Source organism: Impatiens glandulifera, chromosome 5, assembly GCF_907164915.1.
Source record: "Impatiens glandulifera chromosome 5, dImpGla2.1, whole genome shotgun sequence".
In the NCBI taxonomy this organism is placed as follows: Eukaryota; Viridiplantae; Streptophyta; class Magnoliopsida; order Ericales; family Balsaminaceae; genus Impatiens; species Impatiens glandulifera.
Genome location: NC_061866.1, coordinates 942423 through 966847, shown reverse-complemented (window position 1 = coordinate 966847; position 24425 = coordinate 942423). Strand labels below are relative to the sequence as shown.

Below are 24425 nucleotides of genomic sequence, written 5' to 3'. Positions count from 1 at the left end.
TACAAAGAAAAGTATCACAAGGAAAATTCACACTTATAATGTAAGTCACAAAATTAAAGGAATTGCAATTATATAATATATATATATATTTGTTTTAAGCGGTTGTTCAAAAAATAATATATCTTGATGCGTGAACCGGGTCAAAATGAGTGTTATCGATGGAGATAAGAGACACGTGTTGCTCCTTAGTTAGTCCACACAAACCCGATTAGATTCTCTTGCATTCGACTGTTAGGACGAATATTTTCAAGTAAAAAATTGTTCTCGTACCTCACAATTACTTGAAGAAAGTAATTATCTTCTCTTTTAATTTCTCCAAGAAAATTATATTTATGTGTATTCTATATTTTCTATTTCAAAATATTGTCGAGAAATTGACTTTTATATTGTTTTGACGTGAACATCAATATATTATCTATGTTAGATATGCATTGTTTAGAACTATCGCCGATAGTATTTGGTTAATGATTGATTTTTTGATTGAAATGATCATATACATATGGTTGTAGTTATTTTCAATAGACAATATTTGAATTGACATGGATGTTGACAAATTATTCACGTGAGTGAGTTACTTGCCAAGTAACGTAGAATGATCATGTATAAATGATCGTAGTATACTAATCAAGTAACGTGAGTGAGATTCATCCGCTCAGCAGTCGAGCGGACAATCGACCACTCTCTCTAGACGTCCCTCTATCTCTCGCAATCCAATCCCTGCAAAGAGAAGGAAGCTGGTGATTCAGGTTTCAGCTGCGAGCTCCAATAGTCAGAAACGTGACTCCACCAGAGAGACTGTTGAGATTGCCTCCAAGGTAAAGAAGTCAAGAGTGGAGGAATCTCCTGCTGCATAGGTGCCTCCTTTAGTATCCTCCAAATCTGCTCAAGTCGTAGTGCCTACCGAAGTCCTTACTATGGGACTGGTAGAAACACCAACAACTGTTGTGACTGTTGGTCAGGGTGTTGTAACCCTGCTACATATGTATCTCTCAAGGTTGCCTCTGAAGTTGCTTTGACCATAGTACATGTTGATGCCTCTATTGAGGGACCGATTGATACACTTGCTGATGTGCATGTTATTGAAATTGCTGAAACTGCACCGCTAGTTGTTGAGTCTACTGGTCAAATTGCTGAAACTTCAGCTGTTCAGACAACTACTAGCCCTATTGCATCTCAATCAAAAGCAGCAAATCCTGAAGTTGTTGTCCCTATTTCAAGTGTCTCTCCATCGACAATTGCAAGAAGTATTCAAGTTGCGAGATGAATTGTTTTTAGGGAACCTGTCCCTGATGCTCAGCCTGCCAAAGTTGTAGGTAAGGGTAAAGACTCCGTGGTCTTTGTACCCGAGCCTCTATCAATCGTGAAGACATCAATCGATCTCATCATAGAGGAGGTTGAGACGACTACTTTAGAGAGGCTCAAAGTCTTCGAAAGGTGGAGCACCATAAGACTTAACCAAAGTTCTTTCAATTCCTCCATGGTGCAGACATTGGTAAAAAATGCAAGGCAATGTTATGTATGGAGAAATCAGTGTTGCACCAAGAACATTCATGAGGTCTCAAGAGCTAGTTGCGGCAGACGCTAGAGGGAGTTCCCTACACCGATCCTTCGCTTAAGGGAGGCCAGCTTTGACCCTTTGGAGAGGACATCGTGGCTGGATGCCAGTGTCAATATCCGTATGCAACAGATCCTGGACTCCTTCAGCTCAATCACATTGTCGTTCATACAGGGCACATAGTCCTCCAGTAAAGATGAACAGTAGAAGGAGAAGTCCTTGATTGTGCTGAACAACTCATATGTCGAAGAGCAACTGTTCTTCGTTGAGAAGTTGTGGTCCCCTACTGATGAGCAGTAGCTCTCCATGGTAGCAGAAGAGAAATTCCTCCCTTCCTTAAAGTTGCCTCTACAGTCTGCAAGACAACAACCTATACAAGCTGATGTGCAACAACAACTTCCTTCTGTTGAAGAGCAACAACCCCTTCCTATTGCAGACCAACTACATCTATAAGTTGCTGAGCACCAACATATTAGTCAAGCTTCTGAGAAGCAGCAACTCCCCTTTGCTGTTGAGGAGAAGACATCTGATGCTGTTGAGCAACATTCCTCCCCTGCTCAGGATAAGGAGCCCTCCTCTACTGCTTAAAAGTTTTCAGTCGCTGCTTCAGAGAAAGAGTCATTTTAAGCTGCTGAACGACGTTCCTACCCTGTTTCAAATAAGCATCGCTCTCCTCCTGTTGTTCTGCAGATCTCATTAGACAAGGAGCAACGGTTTCTGAAGATATGCGTTTCTCCCATCCATCTAAACAACTAACTCTTGTATCCAAGCAGCATTCCCTCCCGATTGTATCTAGTCACTCTATAGAAGTGACTGGATTTCTAAAAGATTTATTGAAGGAAATATCTCCTTTAATTTAATGTGCAATGACTAAACCTGGATAGGACAATTAACGGTGATAATTTAATCCGATTATGTTAGGAGTCGCAGTGATTTGCTAGAAGCCAACTACGATTAATGAGGTTAAACCCATAGCTATTATAATTGGGTCATATGAGGTCACACACTTAGAGTTGGCATAATAGATTAATGAGAATGAAATCCAATTATTAATAATATAATAGATATTATTAATAATTAGAAATAATATTTTATTTATGAAATAAAATAATTAAGCATGGTAAATTGATTATGGAACGTGATATATCAAATTAATTATTAATATAATGATTTAAAATAGATTTTATTTAGGAAATAAAACGTTTATCATAAAAATTAATTGCAAAACGGAGGAATGCCAAAAGATGGTCTTTTAGTTTTCTTTTGTCATGACTCTCTAATTTAACAGCTTAAAATATGGATCTGGGAGATGATGTAGAGGTGATTGAAAAACTCATTTTTTTCATAAGCAATTAGATTGCGTCTGTTGTTCTTTCGTCCTAGCAGTCGAAATCAACTTAATCTTGATGAGCTCGTGTGGACCAACTAGAGGAGCAATACGTGGGGCTCTCATCCTTTATACTACAAGATATACTGAATTCACGCATCAAATGTATCACCTTTTCGATAATGCTTTTAATCGCTAAATGCATGAACATCCAGAATATATGTTAAGATAGGATCTTATTTTCCGCAACATACATCTAATGAATGTTTTCATTTATGTGCAGAAATTGAGGGAGTAGATAACGGATCTCGAGCGCTGATCAAGGTTCATACTCCTCGAGCCTCATCTTCCAAAAGAGATTCAGAGCCGTCTGCGATTGAGGTAAGTACTCGAATCTCCCATCTTCGCATCCTCCAAGCCGGTTCCCATTTTTATTATATACTAATTTTTCTTAATATATTGTATAAATTTATTAATAAAAATAATTTTTGTTTTTATTTTTTCTCTTATATTTATATTATTCTAATTAAAAATATTTATCTCCTAATTTATTTTCCTATGTATAATAATTATATATTGTTACATATTTATTTATTTATTTTATTTTATATATACATATTTTTATCCAATTGTTTTTAATTATATTTTTTTAAAATAATAAATAATGTTTTGTGTTTTATATATCTTTTTTCTTATTTTTAAATTATATGTATATATAATATTATGATTTAATAAGTTATGTTTTTATTTATATATAGATATAATAAAATAATAAAATATTTATATAAAATTAATGATGATAGAGATTATTAACGATGATTATTATTATATATGTATATATATTATATTCTTATGTTCATAAGGCGTGTTTATTTAATTTTGTGTAGAATTTAAAATATTAAATTTTATTAATACAGTTGATTAAAGGGTTTTTTGTTTTTTTTTGTTAAGTTGAAAGTTCGAAATAGATATATATTATTTTTTATTTTATTTTTAACCGTTTCAAATTTATGTCGGGTCAATCCACGATTGACCAAAGTATTCATTTACTCTCTTTTATATATATATATATATATATATTCAAATTAATCACCGCTCTCGACCCGACAAATTCAAATTAAGAATTATAATATATTATATTGTTATGAATGTCGCACGTTTATCAAATTTTGTAGAGAATTTAAAATATAAAACTTTATTAGCTTAGTTGGTTAAATGATTTTACTGATTTTGTTAGGTTGCAAGTTCAAAACATACCTACAACATATTTAATTTAATTTTTAACCGTTTCAAGTTTTGGGCGGGTCAACCCACGATCCGACCCAAGTATCTATTTATTCTCACATATATATATCCAAATTAATCATAATTCTCGACAAATTCAAATTAAGCATTATTATATATATACATATATATATGAAAAATGTTAAATTCAACGAAACTGAGTCCACGAATCAACGTGACATGACATAGGTTAGGAGAGAGAAATTTTTCAAAATGTCCCGAAACGGCAATTTCATGACAAAAAATAATAATATTTTATCCCGAAATGACCGTTTCGGGACCCAAAATGAGTGGTTTCGGGAACCGAAATGAGCGCTTTCTGGACGTGGAGACAGCCTCACAAATCACGTCGAATTCGTAGACTTGCTTTCATTGAGTTTATCCTTCCTCTTTTTTTTTCTATATATATATATAGGGTGGGTACTTTATCACACAAAACTAGCCCAAATCAGAATTGGACCGAATTTGGGCGTTATAATTTACAATATTTAAATAATAAATAAAGGTATGATGAAATATATAAATTTATTTATTAAACAAAATTAAAAATATTTATTATTATATATGAATACATTTGAAGTTTTTTTTTATATTAAAAATTAAATAAAAATTCATATACTTATTTACAAAGTACCCTTAACTCAACATTGGCGGCTCATTTCACATAATTAATTGGAAAATTGTTTTAGAAGACATGGAATAAATGGGAAAAGAAAAGGACAATAACAAAATGAGTACAAAAACTTTATAGCTTCTTGATTGTCCGTAGATTTTCTTTTTACTCCCAATTCATTTTCTACTTTCAAATAGGAATGTTCAACCTCTAATAACATATGAATTATGAGACTATAGGACTCACAATGAAGGGGAAATTTGATAATATGACCCTAAAAATATGAGTATTTTGAAATTTAACCTTATTAATTTAGTTTTTGTTTTTTAACCTTTTTTTATAAATTTTTCCAATTTTACCCCTCAATAACCTTTTTTTTTTTATTTTTTTTTTTATTTTTTTTCTTTTTCTTTCTTTTCTTTTCTTTTTCTTTCTTTTCTTTTCTTTTCTTTTCTTTTCTTCTTTTCCCCCGCTTTCCCCTTTCTCCCTTTCCTTCCCCCGACGACCGATTGCACTTCCATCCAGCCTTCTTCCCTTCCGTTCTTCTTCTCCGTCACCTCCCTCCCTAGGTCCCCTTCTTCCCCCGTCAGCTTCCGTTTCTCCGACGCCAAGCTCCGCCGACGTTCGCCAAGAAGCCCAACCCTTCCAGCCAGCCTCTTCGTCGATCGCCAAGCCGAACTTCCAACCAACGGACGATTTGAGGTTAGTTTAGGTTTATTATTTAGGTTTATTGTTTAGGTAATCTTAGTTTAGTTTAGGTTTATTGTTTGAAATGCTGAGAATGCTGAGAATGCTAAGATTGATATAGTTTGAAATGCTGAGAATGTTTATGAATGGTTTGTGAATATTTGCTTTGCATGTTTTGATTAGGGTTTTAGGGTTTTAGTTTATTATGAATGCTGAGAATGATATATTTGATTAGGGTTTTAGTTTAGGTTTAGGGCTTGGCGTGGGGGTGGGGCGTGGGGCGTGAGGCGTGGGGAGTGGGCGTGGGGCGTGGGGGTTGGGCGTGGGGCGTGGGGCGTGGGCGTGGGGCGTGGGGGTGGGGCGTGAGGCGTGGGGTTGGGCGTGGGACGTGGGCGTGGGGCGTGGGGCGTGGGGGTGGGGCGTGAGGCGTGGGGGTTGGCGTGGGGCGTAGGGCGTTGGGAGTGGGGGTTCGTCATGGGGCGTAGGGCTTGGGCGTAGGGCGTGGGGCTTGGGCGTGGGGCGTGGGGCGTGGGTCTTGGGCGTGGCCCTTGGGCGTGGGGCGTGGGTCTTGGGCGTGGGTCTTGGGCGTGGGCGTGGCCCTTGGGCGTGGGTCTTGGGCGTGGGGCGTGACCCTTGGGCGTGGGTCTTGAGCGTGGGGAGTGGGTCTTGGGCATGGGTCTTGGGTCTTGGGTCTTGGGCGTGGGGTCACGCAATATGTAAAACTAATTAATAAGTTTCTTAATAAGTGAGGATAGCTTAGTTGGGAGAATGTCAGACTGAAGATCTAAAAGTCAGGTGTTCGATCCACCTTCACTGTAAAAGTTTTTTTTTCTTTGCCTTTTACTTTATAATTAATGAAACAGCGAAGCAGAACTTACAAAATTAAAATTGAAAATAGGAAAAATACCCAACATTCTCATTATCTCGAATGTGAACTTAAGTTTCTAATATGAGCTAAGAAGGTAATCTTAATCTAGAATGAACCTTGCTAAATCTATATTCTTGTTTTTGTGCTTGCATTAATCGACTATAACAACTTTTATTATACATATCTATGTAACATCAGCAAATGTACAAAGTCTTCTGGTTTTGCAAAAAGAAAGAGGTATTACAGTGTGCAATTGAGGGTCAGTTATGGAGCTTTGTTGTTGTACTTGCAGCACAAAATGGAGCTTTATGAAGTAGAAATTTGAACAAATTACTAATTGTTGTGTAATATATATGTTGTACTATTTGCTGCACTTGAGAAAAGCCTCCAGTGTGTAATGGAAGGGTGGGATTATAAGTAAGTCAGGTACTTATTTTCTCAGTTGTCTCTTTCTCTCAACAATTTGTAAATTGAATTCACTGATGGGATTGTGCAAATCATGTATATTATACATACATTCTTATTCTTGAAAAGGAATCTCAATTCTTTCGTTTATATTTTATAAATCTTGTATTTTTTTGTATATATAAAGATTGTTTACTTAAAATTATTGAGAGCACAAAGCAACAAATAAGTTGTTTTTTGCCCAAAGGAAAACAACAAGTGCGTAATATAAACAAAATTCATCATTAACCAAAACATAGACAAAAGAAATAGGTTTGAAACTTAGAAACTAATTATTCAAATGGCTTGTTTAATAATTTTCTATTTGAATGACTTTGAGAAGATTATAATGTAATTTTTATAAGTCACACAAACACCATTCATTTCTATTTATACTAATTCAACATCTATGAAAGAATCAATGAAACAAATAAATTACTACACAACAAATAATGAAATTGAATTAATTATTCGCCCCAGGCCCATAACACTTGTACACCCCGAAAAAGGCAGTCCTATATAGAAAATTCAACAATTAATATAATATGCATCAAAAGTACATGAATGTTTAAGATTTGTATATTAAAGATGTATACTTGTTCTTGTTACTGATGTGGTCCCAATCATCCCAACCACCATGAGCCACAATATTAGCGAAATAAGTATGAGCGTAAACAATTCTAGAGTATTGGCCCAAGAAAAATTGTACACACAACCATTTTGAAAGAATATTCATACATATCAAAATCATTTCAATGTTGTACACACAACCATTTTGAAAGAATAATTCATACATATCAAAATCATTTCAATGTTTATATATATCATCACTCTGTTTAAAAAATTTCCAATAGAAAAAAAAAACTTTTACAGCGAAGGTGGATCGAACACCTAACCTTTAGATCTTCAATCTGACATTCTCCCAACTAAGCTATCCTCACTTATTAAGAAACTTATTAATTAGTTTTACATATTGCGTGACCCCACGCCAAGACTCAAGACCCACGCCCACGCCCAAGACCCACGCCCCACGCCCAAGACCCACGCCCCACGCCCAAGACCCACGCCCCACGCCCAAGACCCACGCCCCACGCCCCAAGCCCCACGCCCAAGCCCCACGCCCCACGCCCAAGCCCTACGCCCCACGACGAACCCCCACTCCCAACGCCCTACGCCCCACGCCCCACGCCCCACGCCCAACCCCCACGCCAAGCCCTAAACCTAAACTAAAACCCTAATCAAATATACCAGTCTCAGCATTCATTCTCAGCATTCATAATAAACTAAAACCCTAAAACCCTAATCAAAACATGCAAAGCAAATATTCACAAACCATTCACAAACATTCTCAACATTTCAAACTATATCAATCTCAGCATTCTCAGCATTTAAAACAATAAACCTAAACTAAACTAAGATTACCTAAACAATAAACCTAAACAATAAACCTAAACAATAAACCTAAACTAACCTCAAATCGTTGGGCTAGAATCGTCCGAGGTTTGGCGATCGTCGTTGGCTGGAAGTTCGGCTTGGCGATCGACGAAGAGGCTGGCTGGAAGGGTTGGGCTTCTTGGCGAACATCGGCGGAGTGCAACGGAAGGGAAGAAGAAGAATGGAAGGGAAGAAGAAGGGTCTGGGAGGGGGGAGTGCAACACGGGTCGGGGGAAAGGGAAAGCGGGGGGAGAAGAAAAGAAAGAAAAAAGAAAAAGAAAAAAGAAAAGAAAAAAGAAAAAAAATAAAAAAAAATGAAAAGGTTATTGAGGGGTAAAATTGGAAAAATTTATAAAAAAAAGTTAAAAAACAAAAACTAAATTAGTAAGGTTATATTTCAAAATAGCTTGGTTTTTAGGGTCATATTATCAAATTTCCCCAATGAAGAGATGATTTTATTTTTTATTTTTTTAATGCTTTTGGTGTACCCACTCTCTTTTTTTTTTTTTTTTTTTTTTTTTTTTTATTGTTGTTCAATCAAATAAGTCAAAATAATTAAGTTATTTAAAATGGTTAGTTATTTGTATATGTATAAAATTGAGAGTTTATTTTGAAAATTATTAGTTATATATTATTATTATTTATATAATTAAGTATACAATTAATATATATAATAACAATAAACAAATGATATTAAAAAAACATACAAACTAATTACATTAATTCAAATAAATAATTAGTAAATAACATAAAGTCATTAATGTTATAGAAGATTAATAAGAAGAAAAACATGCTTAAATTGGCTGATCAATCCTAAAAACTAGACAATTACTAACTTGCGAATGAACAATCAAGAGAGTAGCCATGCAACTATTGGCCGAATCTGTTGTCTCAATGTCTGTCCCTTCCTTCCCAAACACTTCAAAAGCATATATAATAAAAGAACTTTTCAGAGAAAAGAATTTTAAAGAGTTTTGAAGAAATGGACGATATATCCACGTAGATCTCTAGTCTAGTCGCAGCTCTAAAAATTATTATTATGGAATTCCCAATTTCAATTCCAATTCCAATTCCAATCCCATCTCCATGGGTTTCAGTTTGCCAAAATTCACAATATTCAATCCATCTGTCCCAATTTCTAATCCAGCTGCCGGCTCTTCCTCGTCTGCAATAATAAAGTCCACTGGCAGCCGGATTAATTAATGTACGACAGTAGTCATTTTTAATGTTTGTGTTTAAATTTACTATAAAAAAAGTTGTCATAGTTTTATTAAATTATTTATTTTATTAATTAAAATATTATTTATCTATTTTATTATTATATATTAATATTCTTTCATTATTTTTACTAAAAATATAAAGTGATAGTTCTATGAATAACTCAATTAATTATTTAAATAGTTAATCAATTTGTCTCATTTTATTTTATCAATTAAATTAATAAATTTATTATTTAAAATACTAAAAATTGTATATCTATTTTTTTAAATAAATATTTTGTCATTATATATTAATGTTATTTAAGAACTTGTTTGATCCTGATCTTTTTTGATTTAAAAAAAAAACATTTTGTGATAAAAAAATATAAGTTATTTAAATTTTTAATTAGTTTAATTATTAAAATATCTTTATATATATAATTTAAATTTAATAAATATAAAATAAAAATATTTAATAGTTAAAATATTAATGATGTGATATAATATATAATTTTTAGACTAATAAAACCACATCAAACTATCTCTAATAACCCAAATTTTCATAATCTTATATTAAACAATATGATTTAAATAATAACCCAAATTTAAAAAAGTCCAGGCTTATTTTGGAAATTTTTATCAAAACTCTTATATATCATATTGTAATTCTTTTAAACTATCATATCATTTTATATATTAACTAATTACTTTTTCTTATAAAATTAAATTATTTAAATATAAAAATAATATTATAATAATTTAAGTAATTAAAAACTTGAATAACCTACCTGCATTTTCATATAATAAAAAAAAACTAATAAAATTCTCACCCAAATAATCATACAAAAACCCTATGTTTTGTTTAGACATAGATAAAATTAAAGAGTATTGATATTTAATTAAATAAATAATATTTTAGTTAATAAATTAAGTTTAATTTGATAAAAAGATATTTAGAATAATAATTTTTTTTTAAAAGTGTTATTAAAATAACTTTACCACAAATGGCCTCATAATTTTGCTGGGATGAATAATTTCCATGTGCAAATATAGGGACCACGCCGGAAAGAGACACGTCACTGTTTTGTATTATTGGACTTCGATCATTAATTGGACTTGATGTTGCTTTTGTTATGGCTTGATTCCCCTTTTCAGACTCGTCGTCCAAGGCCAATGGGAATGGTGTGGCCGTTTGGGAATGATTCAAATTGGTCATAATAGTTACTTGTTGATCTGGCTTAGTGGGACGGATATACATGTGCTTGTTTTTCTTCATGGCAGCTCGGCTAGTCCGACCACGTCCTTTGCGCTTAGCCGGAGCTGGCGGAAGGGTGGTGTCTGGCGTGGGTACAGTTTCGTTTCGATTAAACCTAAATGACGTCAAAGCTCTTCGACCCAAATGAGAGTTCCAATAATTTTTTATTTCATTGTCTGTTCTTCCTTTAAAGTGGCATGCAATTTGTGACCACCTGTGCGTGATAGAATATTATATTTAAGGGTATAAATAATTTGATCAAATCGTTCAAATTGAAACAAAATTGTTAATTAAACAGTGATACTGAATTTATTATCCTATATATGCATGCTTGGATTTAGTTTATTTAAACACATTTGTTTGTACAAATTTTTAAAAAGTAATTTTTTTAATATATAATAGAAAATTATTTTTTTAATAAAATAAATAAATATTTTAGTACATGTTAGATGTGATCTAGCTAATGAATGAGAGTCAATAAAAAAATATATAATGAAAAAATATTTATAAAAATAAATAAAGAATATTTTAATGAATGAAATTATTGTATGATTAATGAGATTAGAGTGAAATGGTTTTTGACTAGGTTGTGATTATTTAAAATATCCTAACTTAATAGGATTTAAAGTTTTTTTTATACAAATATTTTTAACAAATTTTAAATTATTTAAAAAATGTTGTTTGATAATTATTTTGAAAAAATGTAAATAACTTTTAAATTAAAAAATACATAAATTACAACCAAAATACTTTGTAACATTTATTCCTTCTTCTTTTATAGTATTATTGGTCAAATGATTTAATTTTTTATAATTTTCTCATTCCAAAAAAAGTAAAGTGCAATAAATTGTTACTTAATTAACTAATTAAGTTCTCCAAAGAACAGTAAGACCTAAAAATAAATTAAAAGAGCAGATCACCTGTTACCCAAAGTGGAATGAAGCTTAATGATGAGTTCCTCCTCTTCTTGAGATATATTGCCTCTTTTCAAATCCATTCTTAAATAGTTAATCCATCTTAATCTACAACTTTTGCCGCACCTCAATAAACCTATTAAGAGTGCATAAATTGAATTATAATATACCATAGATTATAATGATATATAAAAGAATGACTAATTATATATATATATATATATATATATATACCCAGAGCCGGCCCCGAGTTTTGGGCTGCCTCAGCCCCGTTAGAAAAATGCTCGATATTTTTTGTTACTTTAGGTCGAGTTAAAAAATTTAATAAAAAATGGTTTTTGTGAAGTTTGAACCCATAACCAAAACAAAGATTTTAAGTTTTTATCTAGGTTCAAAATTACAATATATTTAATTAAAACCTTACTATTTTTAATAAGAGAAATGATTAGGCGAGGGAATTTGGTTAGGAAATGACTTGGCATAATCTTATTCGCTGAAAAAATCAAATAATTTCTCTCTTTACTCTCTTTCCTCCCACTTTTACATTTTTCAACCAATGAAGGTGATGTCAAGTCATTTCCTCACCAAATTCCCTCTTTCTACCACTCTCTTTTAATAAATTGGCTGCCCTAACCCGAGGGTCGGCCCTGCATATACCTGCATTCTTGGGTAAGGATCTCCAGGAGCCAGTCCCATTGACTTGGATATACTTCCTCAAGATTTCGTCTTCTTCTTCCGTCCACTTTCCTCTCTTCAACCCAACTTTTTCGCAGCATGGAGCTCTCCCCATTATTGTTCATAAACCAAACACTCTCGGATCACCAATAAGCTGCTATATATATATATATAGTACTATTTAGGAAATGTACTTCTTAATCTAACCTAGCCAGCCAAATGGGAATTGAAAGTTTGGGTAGTTAAGCATCTTAATCTACATCTTATGGTTTTTTTGTGGTCTGAGAGAGAAGTAGGAGACATGACATATGGGCTGATTGAAACCGTTGCCTAAAACTATAACTTATATTTGATTTATGGTTGAACTTGAACTAATGATATTAAATTTGTTAATATATACGTAATATAATTAAAGTGTATTATTTCCAAACATTATTAATCTAAATCAATACCCACGTAAAATATTTAAAATAAAATAAAATTTTATTTAAGTTTAAAAAAAAATCGTTTAAAAAAAAATCGTTCAAATACAGCTCCGAAAATAGGGTCTTCAAATCTCATAATTTATTTAAACTTAGAAATATTATATGACATTCATACTCTCAAATTAATAAATTATTATAATAAACCTGAATTATTTTTTATTTATTAGATAAGTTAGTTCTTTTTGTGTTGATGGGAATAAATCTGGTTTATTAAAATATATTTAGTGTAGTAATTTTGATTTGATTAATTTTTTTTTGTTAGTAAATATACTATTATATAATTGATAAAATAAATTATTATTTTTAATATTTTAATGAATGAATAGGTGAATTGATTGACCATAGAAGAGATAATGAAAATATTGATGTTTAATTATTATTGAGTCTTACAAAAATATATTACCGATTCTTACTTTTGTTAAAAAAAATGTTCTGGTGATAATTTTGGAAATGTAAGTATTTTCTGATAAAAAATTTAAAAATTTTAATATTTATTAATAAAATAATATTATTTTATTTTAAATAGAAGAATGGAAAGTGGTACACAGCTGCTCCCAAGGCAGGGAAGGTACAACTGTATAGCCCATAGTAAAAAAAAACTCTTGATTTTTAAAAATATTGATTTTCTTATTTAAGTTAACCTTTCTTGAAGTTAAGTTTTTTTTTTTTAAAATTCATTCAAAATTAATTTTTTAATTAATCACTTTTTAACGATTCATTTCATTAACTAAAATACTAAAATATCCTCTATTTTAAATTATTATTTTTTATTTTATTTATGTATATTAATACTCTTTAAATTTTTTTATCAAAAATAATTACCACCTCCTTACAATTATCAAAAAAAAAAAAAAACCATTACTATTTTCACTTTTTAAGTTTTTTCAAAAATTTTAATCCGCTGCTTGATTGGTTACTAGTTTCCTTTTAATACATATGGTGATGTTATGTTGTCATACAATGTGAATAAGTTTTTTTTTTAATTCCTCCTTATACTTTATGTTTCATCTAGCCTTCAATAATGGTTAATAAATTAAGTTAAGTGTTTATTATATTTTATTATTATTGGATTTTAAAACTAAAATAATGTTAAATCAATATTAATGCATCACATAATTTATTAATTAAAATATCACATTATCAATCATTTATTTTTATTAATTTAAATTTTATATTAAAAATATTTTAAAATTTGAGCCTGATTCGATTTTAGTTTTTGAAAATAACCAAAATAAAAACTATCATTCTCATCCATAGCATCAAGATGGTGCGTCCAACCACCTGAATACTAACATACCAACTATCTATAAATTAAAAATAATATTGGGTTTTTCTAAATAAAAAATATAGTATTTAATTTTTAATTAGTTAAATTGTTATAATTTTTATTTTTAAGTTTATATAAAATACTTTAATCAATAAAATATATATAAAAAATAAATTTGTATTTGATAGAAAACTAAAAAAACTTAATATATAGGAGTTCTAAGAGCTTATTTAATATTGGTTTTTTATAGGATTTTTTGGGATCTTGATTAAAAAAATATTATTTGATAAAACAATGGTCATCTAGTATGATATTCATTTTTTTTTAAGGATTTACCTATTTTGCAGATTATTTTCTTTATCACAACATATTATTTTAATTATAAAATCAATTATTTCATTGATTAAAAATATTAAAGTACTATTCTTATTTTATTTTAATTCAATTTAAATTTTAAATAAAAAAAGAAAATTTTATCAATTAAACTAATTTAAAATTCAAATCAACCATTTTTATCAAACAAATTTTTTGAACAAAGTCTCAAAATAAAAAAAAAAGATAAAAAAGCTCTAAATCTTGTTATAATTTTATTTTTAAAAAGGTTTGATTATTTAATAAAACTTATAATGTATTAATATATATTAAAAATTATTTTTAAATAATGTAATAAGTATGAGAATATATTCAAAATAACTCAAATTCAACCTGCCCACATATAGGCTTTAATGTCTTACTTAATGTAATTTTGGTAACTTTATAAAATAAAAATAAAATTTAACTATTATTATCAATATCATACTTCTCAACCGACACAATCATTTTTCTTAATTACTTTATAATAAATAAATATAAAAAAAAAAACAAACCGACAAGGCTTTGAAGAGATCCTATTAACTGTTTTTTGGTTATCATTGCATTCATCCCTTTTTATAGTAATGCAAACCTATCATCTTTCTCCACGCACTAACTTTGGTCGGCCCGTGAAAAGAATAATGAGCCCACTACACTAAAGGTACCCACCATTTTAGTTAAAATCCAAAATTTACTTTTCAAATTGTTAGATTTTAATCTCAAATAATATTAATTATATATTCTTATTAATTAAAAACTTTTATACACAATTTAAGAAATACATAATAAAGTATAAAATTAAATAAATAATAATCATAAATAAATGACATTATACATGAATTATATTTATAAAATTAATGTTATTAACTATTTATTTAAATATTTTTATTTTATTTTATAATTATAAATTCATTTATTTTATATGTAAAATCGCATAAAATCGTAAAATAAATTATTTATAAGCTCCTAAAATTTTATTAATGTAAATTTAAAATGGTAAGAATTTAAACCTCGTCTATATTAAACTTATTAACTATTTTTAAAACTTTGATATTTTAAAAGTTAATTCAAAATTTTAATATATTTGTGTCGAACTTGTTATAAAAAAATGAAATAAATATCTAAAATATTTAAGAGAAATGATTAGAGGAATTTAGGAAATGGGACGACGAAGAATGACGTGGCGCAATTATAAATTCTAGAACTCTCTTGTTAATTTTCACTTTTGCACATATGAGATATGATTTTGAATTAATCTTTTATCATATTTTTGTTTTCAAAATTGTCAATTTATATTAAAACTATAACAAAAGTTTAAATACAACAAAAAAAAAAAACATAGATATTAGAAAAAAAATAAAAATAATAGAATACAATTACATCACTCAATATATGTTATCGAACTTGTAAGTCTTCGAAAAGAACAATTAACTTCCTCACCGACTCTACCAACTTTTCTGAACGAATCTTAGAAAATGTCATAATAATAATACGATGAATGATACGAATTAGGCAACTACGGTCATTGAGTGTTTGCCGTTTTTTCTCCAACCAGATAGTCCACCATAAAATAATTAAGATGATAACCCGAATATGTAGCATGTCATATTACTCATCTCAATCCAAACTTTTTAGCAATTACCCAAAGACTCGGACATTACATATTGAATACAAATAATATTCCACAAAAGACTCCATATACTAGACATTCCTCAATAATGCAAAAGTAAGTGAGTCGTTGATTCACCATTCACATACGATCACGACTTACAATAATACAAAAAAAAATCATGTACATATCCATGTATTTCCAACTCATGAGATCTTGGATGAAATATTTTTCTCCCAACAAAATTAATATGAAAAAATCTTAGCGAGCAAATTGTAGGAATATCCAAATGAAAATTATCTATGTTTTACCAATTGATAACATATTGTTTAAACGATGATTATATACACTCATTTTTGGTCCCTAATTTATAATTAATAATAATTTCAAGCCTATAAAATTAATTTCTAAAAATTTCTAAATGGGGTTATTGCATGAGATTAAAAACAAATAATTATTTCAAGAAACGATGTCGTATCGATTGTATTCCAAAGTTCCGGATAATTTTCAAAAAAATCCATGTGTAAAAATATGTATAAATAAATAGGCTAAGTAATAGATTAATAAATCAAATATATCTATTATTAATGTTATTTTCTTTATTTTGTAGTGATTGAAAAAAATGCATCGGAGTGACAGAAACTTACCGAAATCTGGCTAGATGACATGACCACTAGTATAGTTATTGTCAAGACCAATTGCTTGATGAAGGCAATAGACTCTCAACTAGTATAAATAGGCTCCTAAACTTTCATGTTCCTGAAATTTTTTTTTTCCAGGTTTTTTATTTTATGAGAGCTTGTTTGAGTGTTTATTATGTGTCCTAATAACTTCATACAACTTCTAGTAATCATTTAGAGCTCGATGTAAGTGTCAACATTCTATGTAATTTTGTTTATGCAAAAAAAACAATTTGTTATTACTTTGAGTTTTTGTCATGTAATTGTGGTTAAATTCTTGAGTTAATTATTAGCTTTATGTTGATTCAGATTTTTAGACACTCACTAGTAAAAAAAAGAGTATTAAAGACAGCGAAAACCGTCGTTAAAAGCTTTATTGCCGACGTTAATGATTATTAACGTCGGCGAACAAAGTCGTCGCTCGTGGACACTATAAATCTCGACGTTAAAAGTTTTTGATTATTAACCACGACTTTATGTGGAGGAAGCCGTGGTTAATAATACAGTATTATTAACCACGGCTTTTGGTTACGCCGTGGTTAATAATACTATATTATTAACCACAGTTTTTGATAACGCCGTGGTTAATAATACAGTATTATTAATCACGGCTTTTGGTAACACCGTGGTTAATAATATTATATTATTAACCACGACTTTTGTAACGCCGTGGTTAATAATACTATATTATTAACCACGATTTTTGTAACGCCGTGGTTAATAATACTGTATTATTAACCACGACTTTGGTAACGCCGTGGTTAATAATATGTTAATAATATGTATTATTAACCACGACTTTCGTAACGCCGTGATTAATAATTTTAAAAAAAATTAAAAAACCACGATTATTTTTTATTTTCACAAAACCTGTTTTAAATATTTTTACGAAAAAGAAGACAATACCAAAAAACCATTCTTAAATAAAATTAAATCCAAATTCAACAAAATACTAAATAGTAATACAAAAATTTGAAATTAAATTGTAATGGGAATCACTGATTAGGGTTTAGGGGAGGATGGGAAATCATAGACATGAACGCCTCAAAAGTTTCTTTTTGTGCGCGCACCTCCGCCTGGATATCGTTAATCCTTTGCTCTTGTGCCTCATTTTGTGCTTCATGTGCCTCCTTTTTGTGCTTCTTGTTCTGCGCGTATCATATTCAACTCTTCTCGCAGAATCCTGTTCTCCTCCATCAGCGTTTGTTGTGACACACGTGAGTTGATGCTTGAAGAAGAACTTCCCCTTTGATCGGGTCTGAAGTGAGTGGACGTATACCCGATCCCATCCCTGTCACCCTCCTGTGTCCTTGTCGTCCTAAAGCAGACTCAAACACCTCGAGCGGCGACAAATTAGGATTTGTTTTTAGCCGTTCACGCATCACAGACTACAATCATTTACAACATTAATGTTAGTAATTTTAAACTTATACATGCAAACTAAAATGTTAGAAATGATAACAACTTACGACGGCTTGTTGAACGAGCAGAGAAGGCGTGGGAGTCGGATCATCGGCAGTCGCTCTCCTAGTGTGTGTTTGTAGAAAGAACTCTTCTTGACTAGGGGGTGTTCCATCTCCCTCTCCTATATACAAATAACATACATATATCATATGTTAGATAATATGTAAATTGAATACTTTAACTAAAAATTACCATATCTCGTTCTTTCTGCGAAAATGGTTTGCTGCCAGTGTGGTGGGGTACATCAATTTCTTTCTGTTGTCAGCGCTGGTCTTACTTCTTTTCTACAATTATAAGATAATAGTTGTTAGTTAATAGTCGAAAAACACATATAATGATATATATACGACTATGTACTACACCTTAAATTCAGACGTGAAGTAGTGACTGTCAATCAAATAATTCCAATCTTCGCCATAAAATTTTGGAGGAGGGTTTGTTCTGATTTTATCCTTGTCATCAATATACGGGTCAATGTAAGTCTTCTTGTTTTCATATCTCCACCTATCCCATGCCTTCTTTACTTGTGGCATCGTCTTATCTCTATAGGCTTCAATGGGAATGTCTGTTGAACTCTCGAAAGAATCCTGAAAAATAACAACATATTTTATGATTTAAAAGTTTTAAATTATAAGATAACACGTTAAAAAATATACTCACGGAGATAGACTGCCATATATAAAAAATAAATTTGTATTTGATAGAAAACTAAAAAACTCAATATATAGGAGTTCTAAGAGCTTATTTAATATTGGTTTTTTATAGGATTTTTTGGGATCTTGATTAAAAAAAATATTATTTGATAAATAAATGGTCATCTAGTATGATATTCATTTTTTTTTTAAGGATTTACCTATTTTGCAGATTATTTTCTTTATCACAACATATTATTTTAATTATAAAATCAATTATTTCATTGATTAAAAATATTAAAGTACTATTCTTATTTTATTTTAATTCAATTTAAATTTTAAATAAAAAAAGAAAATTTTATCAATTAAACTAATTTAAAATTCAAATCAACCATTTTTATCAAACAAATTTTTTGAACAAAGTCTCAAAATAAAAAAAAAAAGATAAAAAAGCTCTAAATCTTGTTATAATTTTATTTTTAAAAAGGTTTGATTATTTAATAAAACTTATAATGTATTAATATATATTAAAAATTATTTTTAAATAATGTAATAAGTATGAGAATATATTCAAAATAACTCAAATTCAACCTGCCCACATATAGGCTTTAATGTCTTACTTAATGTAATTTTGGTAACTTTATAAAATAAAAATAAAATTTAACTATTATTATCAATATCATACTTCTCAACCGACACAATCATTTTTCTTAATTACTTTATAATAAATAAATATAAAAAAAAAAACAAACCGACAAGGCTTTGAAGAGATCCTATTAACTGTTTTTTGGTTATCATTGCATTCATCCCTTTTTATAGTAATGCAAACCTATCATCTTTCTCCACGCACTAACTTTGGTCGGCCCGTGAAAAGAATAATGAGCCCACTACACTAAAGGTACCCACCATTTTAGTTAAAATCCAAAATTTACTTTTCAAATTGTTAGATTTTAATCTCAAATAATATTAATTATATATTCTTATTAATTAAAAACTTTTATACACAATTTAAGAAATACATAATAAAGTATAAAATTAAATAAATAATAATCATAAATAAATGACATTATACATGAATTATATTTATAAAATTAATGTTATTAACTATTTATTTAAATATTTTTATTTTATTTTATAATTATAAATTCATTTATTTTATATGTAAAATCGCATAAAATCGTAAAATAAATTATTTATAAGCTCCTAAAATTTTATTAATGTAAATTTAAAATGGTAAGAATTTAAACCTCGTCTATATTAAACTTATTAACTATTTTTAAAACTTTGATATTTTAAAAGTTAATTCAAAATTTTAATATATTTGTGTCGAACTTGTTATAAAAAAATGAAATAAATATATAAAATATTTAAGAGAAATGATTAGAGGAATTTAGGAAATGGGACGACGAAGAATGACGTGGCGCAATTATAAATTCTAGAACTCTCTGGTTAATTTTCACTTTTGCACGTATGAGATATGATTTTGAACTAATCTTTTATCATATTTTTGTTTTCAAAATTGTCAATTTCTATTAAAACTATAACAAAAGTTTAAATACAACAAAAAAAAAACATATATATTAGAAAAAAAATAAAAATAATAGAATACAATTACATCACTCAATATATGTTATCGAACTTGTAAGTCTTCGAAAAGAACAATTAACTTCCTCACCGACTCTACAAACTTTTCTGAACGAATCTTAGAAAATGTCATAATAATAATACGATGAATGATACGAATTAGGCGACTACGGTCATTGAGTGTTTGCCATTTTTTTCCAACCAGATAATCCACCATAAAATAATTAAGATGATAACCCAAATATATAGCATGTCATATTACTCATCTCAATCCAAACTTTTTAGCAATTACTCAAAAACTCGGACATTACATATTGAATACCAATAATATTCCACAAAAGACTCCATATACTAGACATCCCTCAATAATGGAAAAGTAAGTGAGTCGTTGATTCACCATTCACATACGACCACGACTTACAATAATACAAAAAAAAAATCATGTACATATCCATGTATTTCCAACTCACGAGATCTTGGATGAAATATTTTTCTCCCAACAAAATTAATATAAAAAAATCTTAGCGAACAAATTGTAGCAATGCCCAAATGAAAATTATCCATGTTTTACCAATGGATAACATATTGTTTAAAGGATGACTATATACACTCATTTTTTGGTCCCTAATTTAAATTAATAATAATTTCAAGCCTATAAAATTAATTTCTAAAAATTTCTAAATGGGGTTATTGCATGAGATTATAAATAAATAATTATTTCAAGAAACGATGTCGTATCGATTGTATCCCAAAGTTCGGGATAATTTTCAAAAAAATCCATGTGTAAAAATATATGTATAAATAAATAGGCGAAGTAATAGATTAATAAATCAAATATATCTATTATTAATGTTATTTTCTTTATTTTGTAGTGATTGAAAAAAATGCATCGTCGGAGTGACAGAAACTTACCGAAATCTGGCTAGATGACATGACCACTAGTATAGTTATTGTCAAGACCAATTGCTTGATGAAGGCAACAGACTCTCAACTAGTATAAATAGGCTCCTAAACTTTCATGTTCTTGAAATCTTTTTTTTTTCTGGTTTTTTTATTTTGTGAGAGTTTGTTTGAGTGTTTATTATGCGTCCTAATAACTTCATACAACTTCTAGTAATCATTTAGAGCTCGATGTAAGTGTCAACTTTCTATGTAATTTCGTTTATGCACAAAAAAATAATTTGTTATTACTTTGAGTTTTTGTCATGTAATTGTGGTTAAATTCTTGAGTTAATTATTAGCTTTATGTTGATTCAGATTTTTAGACACTCACTTATCACTCACATTTTATAATATATTTTTAAATCCCGAGCCAATTATTTTCTAAAGTTCATACACGGGCACATTGTACGAATTTAAAATAAATAATTATTTTAGGAGGCAATATTTGTACATTGTTTATGTCGTCATTCTCTCTCAACTCTCGTCTTTTCGAATTTTCTCTAAAATGAGAATCTCTCTTCGCTCTATGTCTCGGAAAGGAAAGACATGTTCCTAAGGGTTTAAGTTTCTTATCCATTCAAAAACTTCTCCTCAGCAGACGTCTTCTCCTCAACAGACAACTGCTCGATAACAGACGACTGCTTCTTTGGAGAAAGAGGTTGCAATTTTTCAGCAAACGTCAGTTGCTCCTCGACATTTGGGCTGTTAAGCTCAGCCATTGATGCCTTCTTTCAAAGTTCATCAATCTTGGATGATTCCGTACCATGAAGAAAGCACAGGGCTGTTGAACTGTAGGAGTCCAAGATTGATTGTAGACAGTAGTTAACTTTGCCATCTACTTCTCTCGTTTTCTCCAAAGGGTTGTAACTTGTCTCCCTTTCGCGAAGAATTGGGAACAACGCACGCCCTCTGGTTATTGCAGCAACAAACTCTCTTCTCTTGAGAGCCTTGTGAACAATTATGGTATAGGTCCAAACGAGGACAGATTTCTCCATACTGTGCAGCGACTCCCACTGCTCAACAAGATCATCGCCTTGGATAACTTCATCAAACCTTTGGTGGAGCCTTATATTTCTCCACTTATCAAAGAGCTCAAGTATATCTGAAGCAGCAAACTCAACCTCCTCGAGGATGAGTTCGATAGAATGCTTGACTTCAGAGAGAGGTTCGAGGATGACGACTGAAAGGTCTTTGCCCTTTCCTACAACTTCGGCAGGCTTGGTAGTGGGGACAAGTTCCTTTAAGACGATACCCTTCCCAGCTTGAACATGTCTTAAGATAGCCGCTGGAGAGACGGCTGGAGTGGAATTTGCTGCCTTAGGAGTTGCAACATTAGATTGATCTACAACAAAGATGGTAGTCGGCTTAGCAGGAGAAGCAGCTTGCTCCTTGGCAATAGAATCCTATATCTGAACAACAATAGGATCAACACCCTAACCAATAGCTTCAACAACTAGGGGTGAGCAAATGGGTAAACTCAACCCATATTACCCAACCCATATTCAACCCAAATTAAATGTACCCAACTCATAACCCAACCCATATTATTTACTAATATGAGTTGGGTAACCCAAATTATATTTTTTATTTTTTTACTGAGCATGTATTTGACTCATTTAACACATTTTTATCTGTTTAACACGTTTTTGACATATTTAACACGTTTTTTACATTTTCCATATTTTTTACGTTTTGACACGTTTCTCATATTTTGACATGTTTAACAAGTTTTCCACGTTTTTAACACGTTTAACACGTTTTGACACATTTAACAAGTTTTTGACACGTTGAACACGTTTTTTCATATTTTTGGCATGTTTAACACGTTTGACGCGTTTTTCACGATTATGACTCATTTAACACATTTTGACATGTTTTTCACATTTTTGACACGTTTAACATGTTTTTTCACGTTTTTCATAGGACACGTTTAACATGTTTTTAATATATGTAACACGTTTTTCACGTTTTTGACATATTTAACACGTTTTTACACATTTTCCATGTTTCTTACGTTTTCTATGTTTTTCACGTTTTTGACACGTTCAACACGTTTCGGTACATTTAACATTTTCTCATATTTTTGACACGGGTAACATGTTTCTCACATTTTTTATACGTTTAACATTTTTCACGTTTTTAGCATGTTTAACACGTTTTGACACATTTAACAAGTTTTTGACACGTTAAACACGTTTTTTTATATTTTGGCATGTTTAACACTTTTTGACACGTTTGACACATTTTTCACGATTATGACACATTTAACACATTTTGACACATTTTCATGTTTTTGACACATTTTACATGTTTTTCACGTTTTTGATACATTTAACATGTTTTTAATATGTTTAACATGTTTTTTTTTTATATTTTTGGCATGTTTAACACATGTTTAACACGTTTTCCACATTTTTGGCACATTTTGACACGTTTAACATGTTTTTGACATGTTTAACATGTTTCTCACATTTTGACACGTTTAATACATTTTTCACACGATTAACGTGCCAAAATGTGAAAAACATGTTAATCGTTCCAATAACGTGAAAAACGTGTTAAATATGCCAAAAACATGTTAAACGTGTTAAAACTTGTCAAAATATGTTAACGTGCAAAAAACATGTTAAACATGTCAAAAATATGTTAAATGTGCAAAAACATGTTAAACGTATTAAAATGTCAAAAACGTGTTAAATGTGCCAAAAACGTGAAAAACGTGTTAAATGTGTTAAATGAGCCAAGAACAACTAAAATATGTTCAACATGTCAAAAACGTGTTAAACATACCAAAAATGTGAAAAACGTGTTTAATATGTGAAAAAACGTGTTAAACATGTCAAAAACATGTTAAACATATCAAAAACGTGAAAAACATGTTAAACGTGTGAAAACGTGTTAAACATATTAAAAATGTATTAAATGTGCCAAAAACTTGAAAACCGTGTTAAACTTGTCAAAAACGTGTTAAATATATCAAAAACGTGTTAAACGTGCCAAAAACGTGTTAAATTTGTCAAAAATATGTTAAACGTGACAAAAACGTGTTAAACACGTCAAAAACGTGTTAAACGTGTCAAAAACGTGAAAACGTGTTATAAGCGTGAAAACGTGTTGAAATGTCAAAAACATGTTAAATGTGCTAAACGTGTAAAA

The 24425-nt window shown here is 30.1% G+C and overlaps 1 protein-coding gene across 1 annotated transcript; it reads right to left on the bottom strand.

Moving 5' to 3' along the window:
* Window positions 1-2027: 2027 nt before the first annotated feature.
* LOC124937781 (myb-related protein 308-like) lies at window positions 2028-12387 on the bottom strand. The gene is made up of 5 exons (XM_047478101.1): window positions 12238-12387; window positions 11587-11716; window positions 10411-10880; window positions 9049-9131; window positions 2028-2108 (listed from the first exon to the last, which is right to left on the bottom strand). Exons 1-5 carry the CDS (start codon window positions 12368-12370, stop codon window positions 2028-2030), a joined length of 897 nt encoding a protein of 298 aa, XP_047334057.1. The 5' UTR covers window positions 12371-12387.
* Between the last annotated feature and the right edge of the window lie 12038 nt (window positions 12388-24425).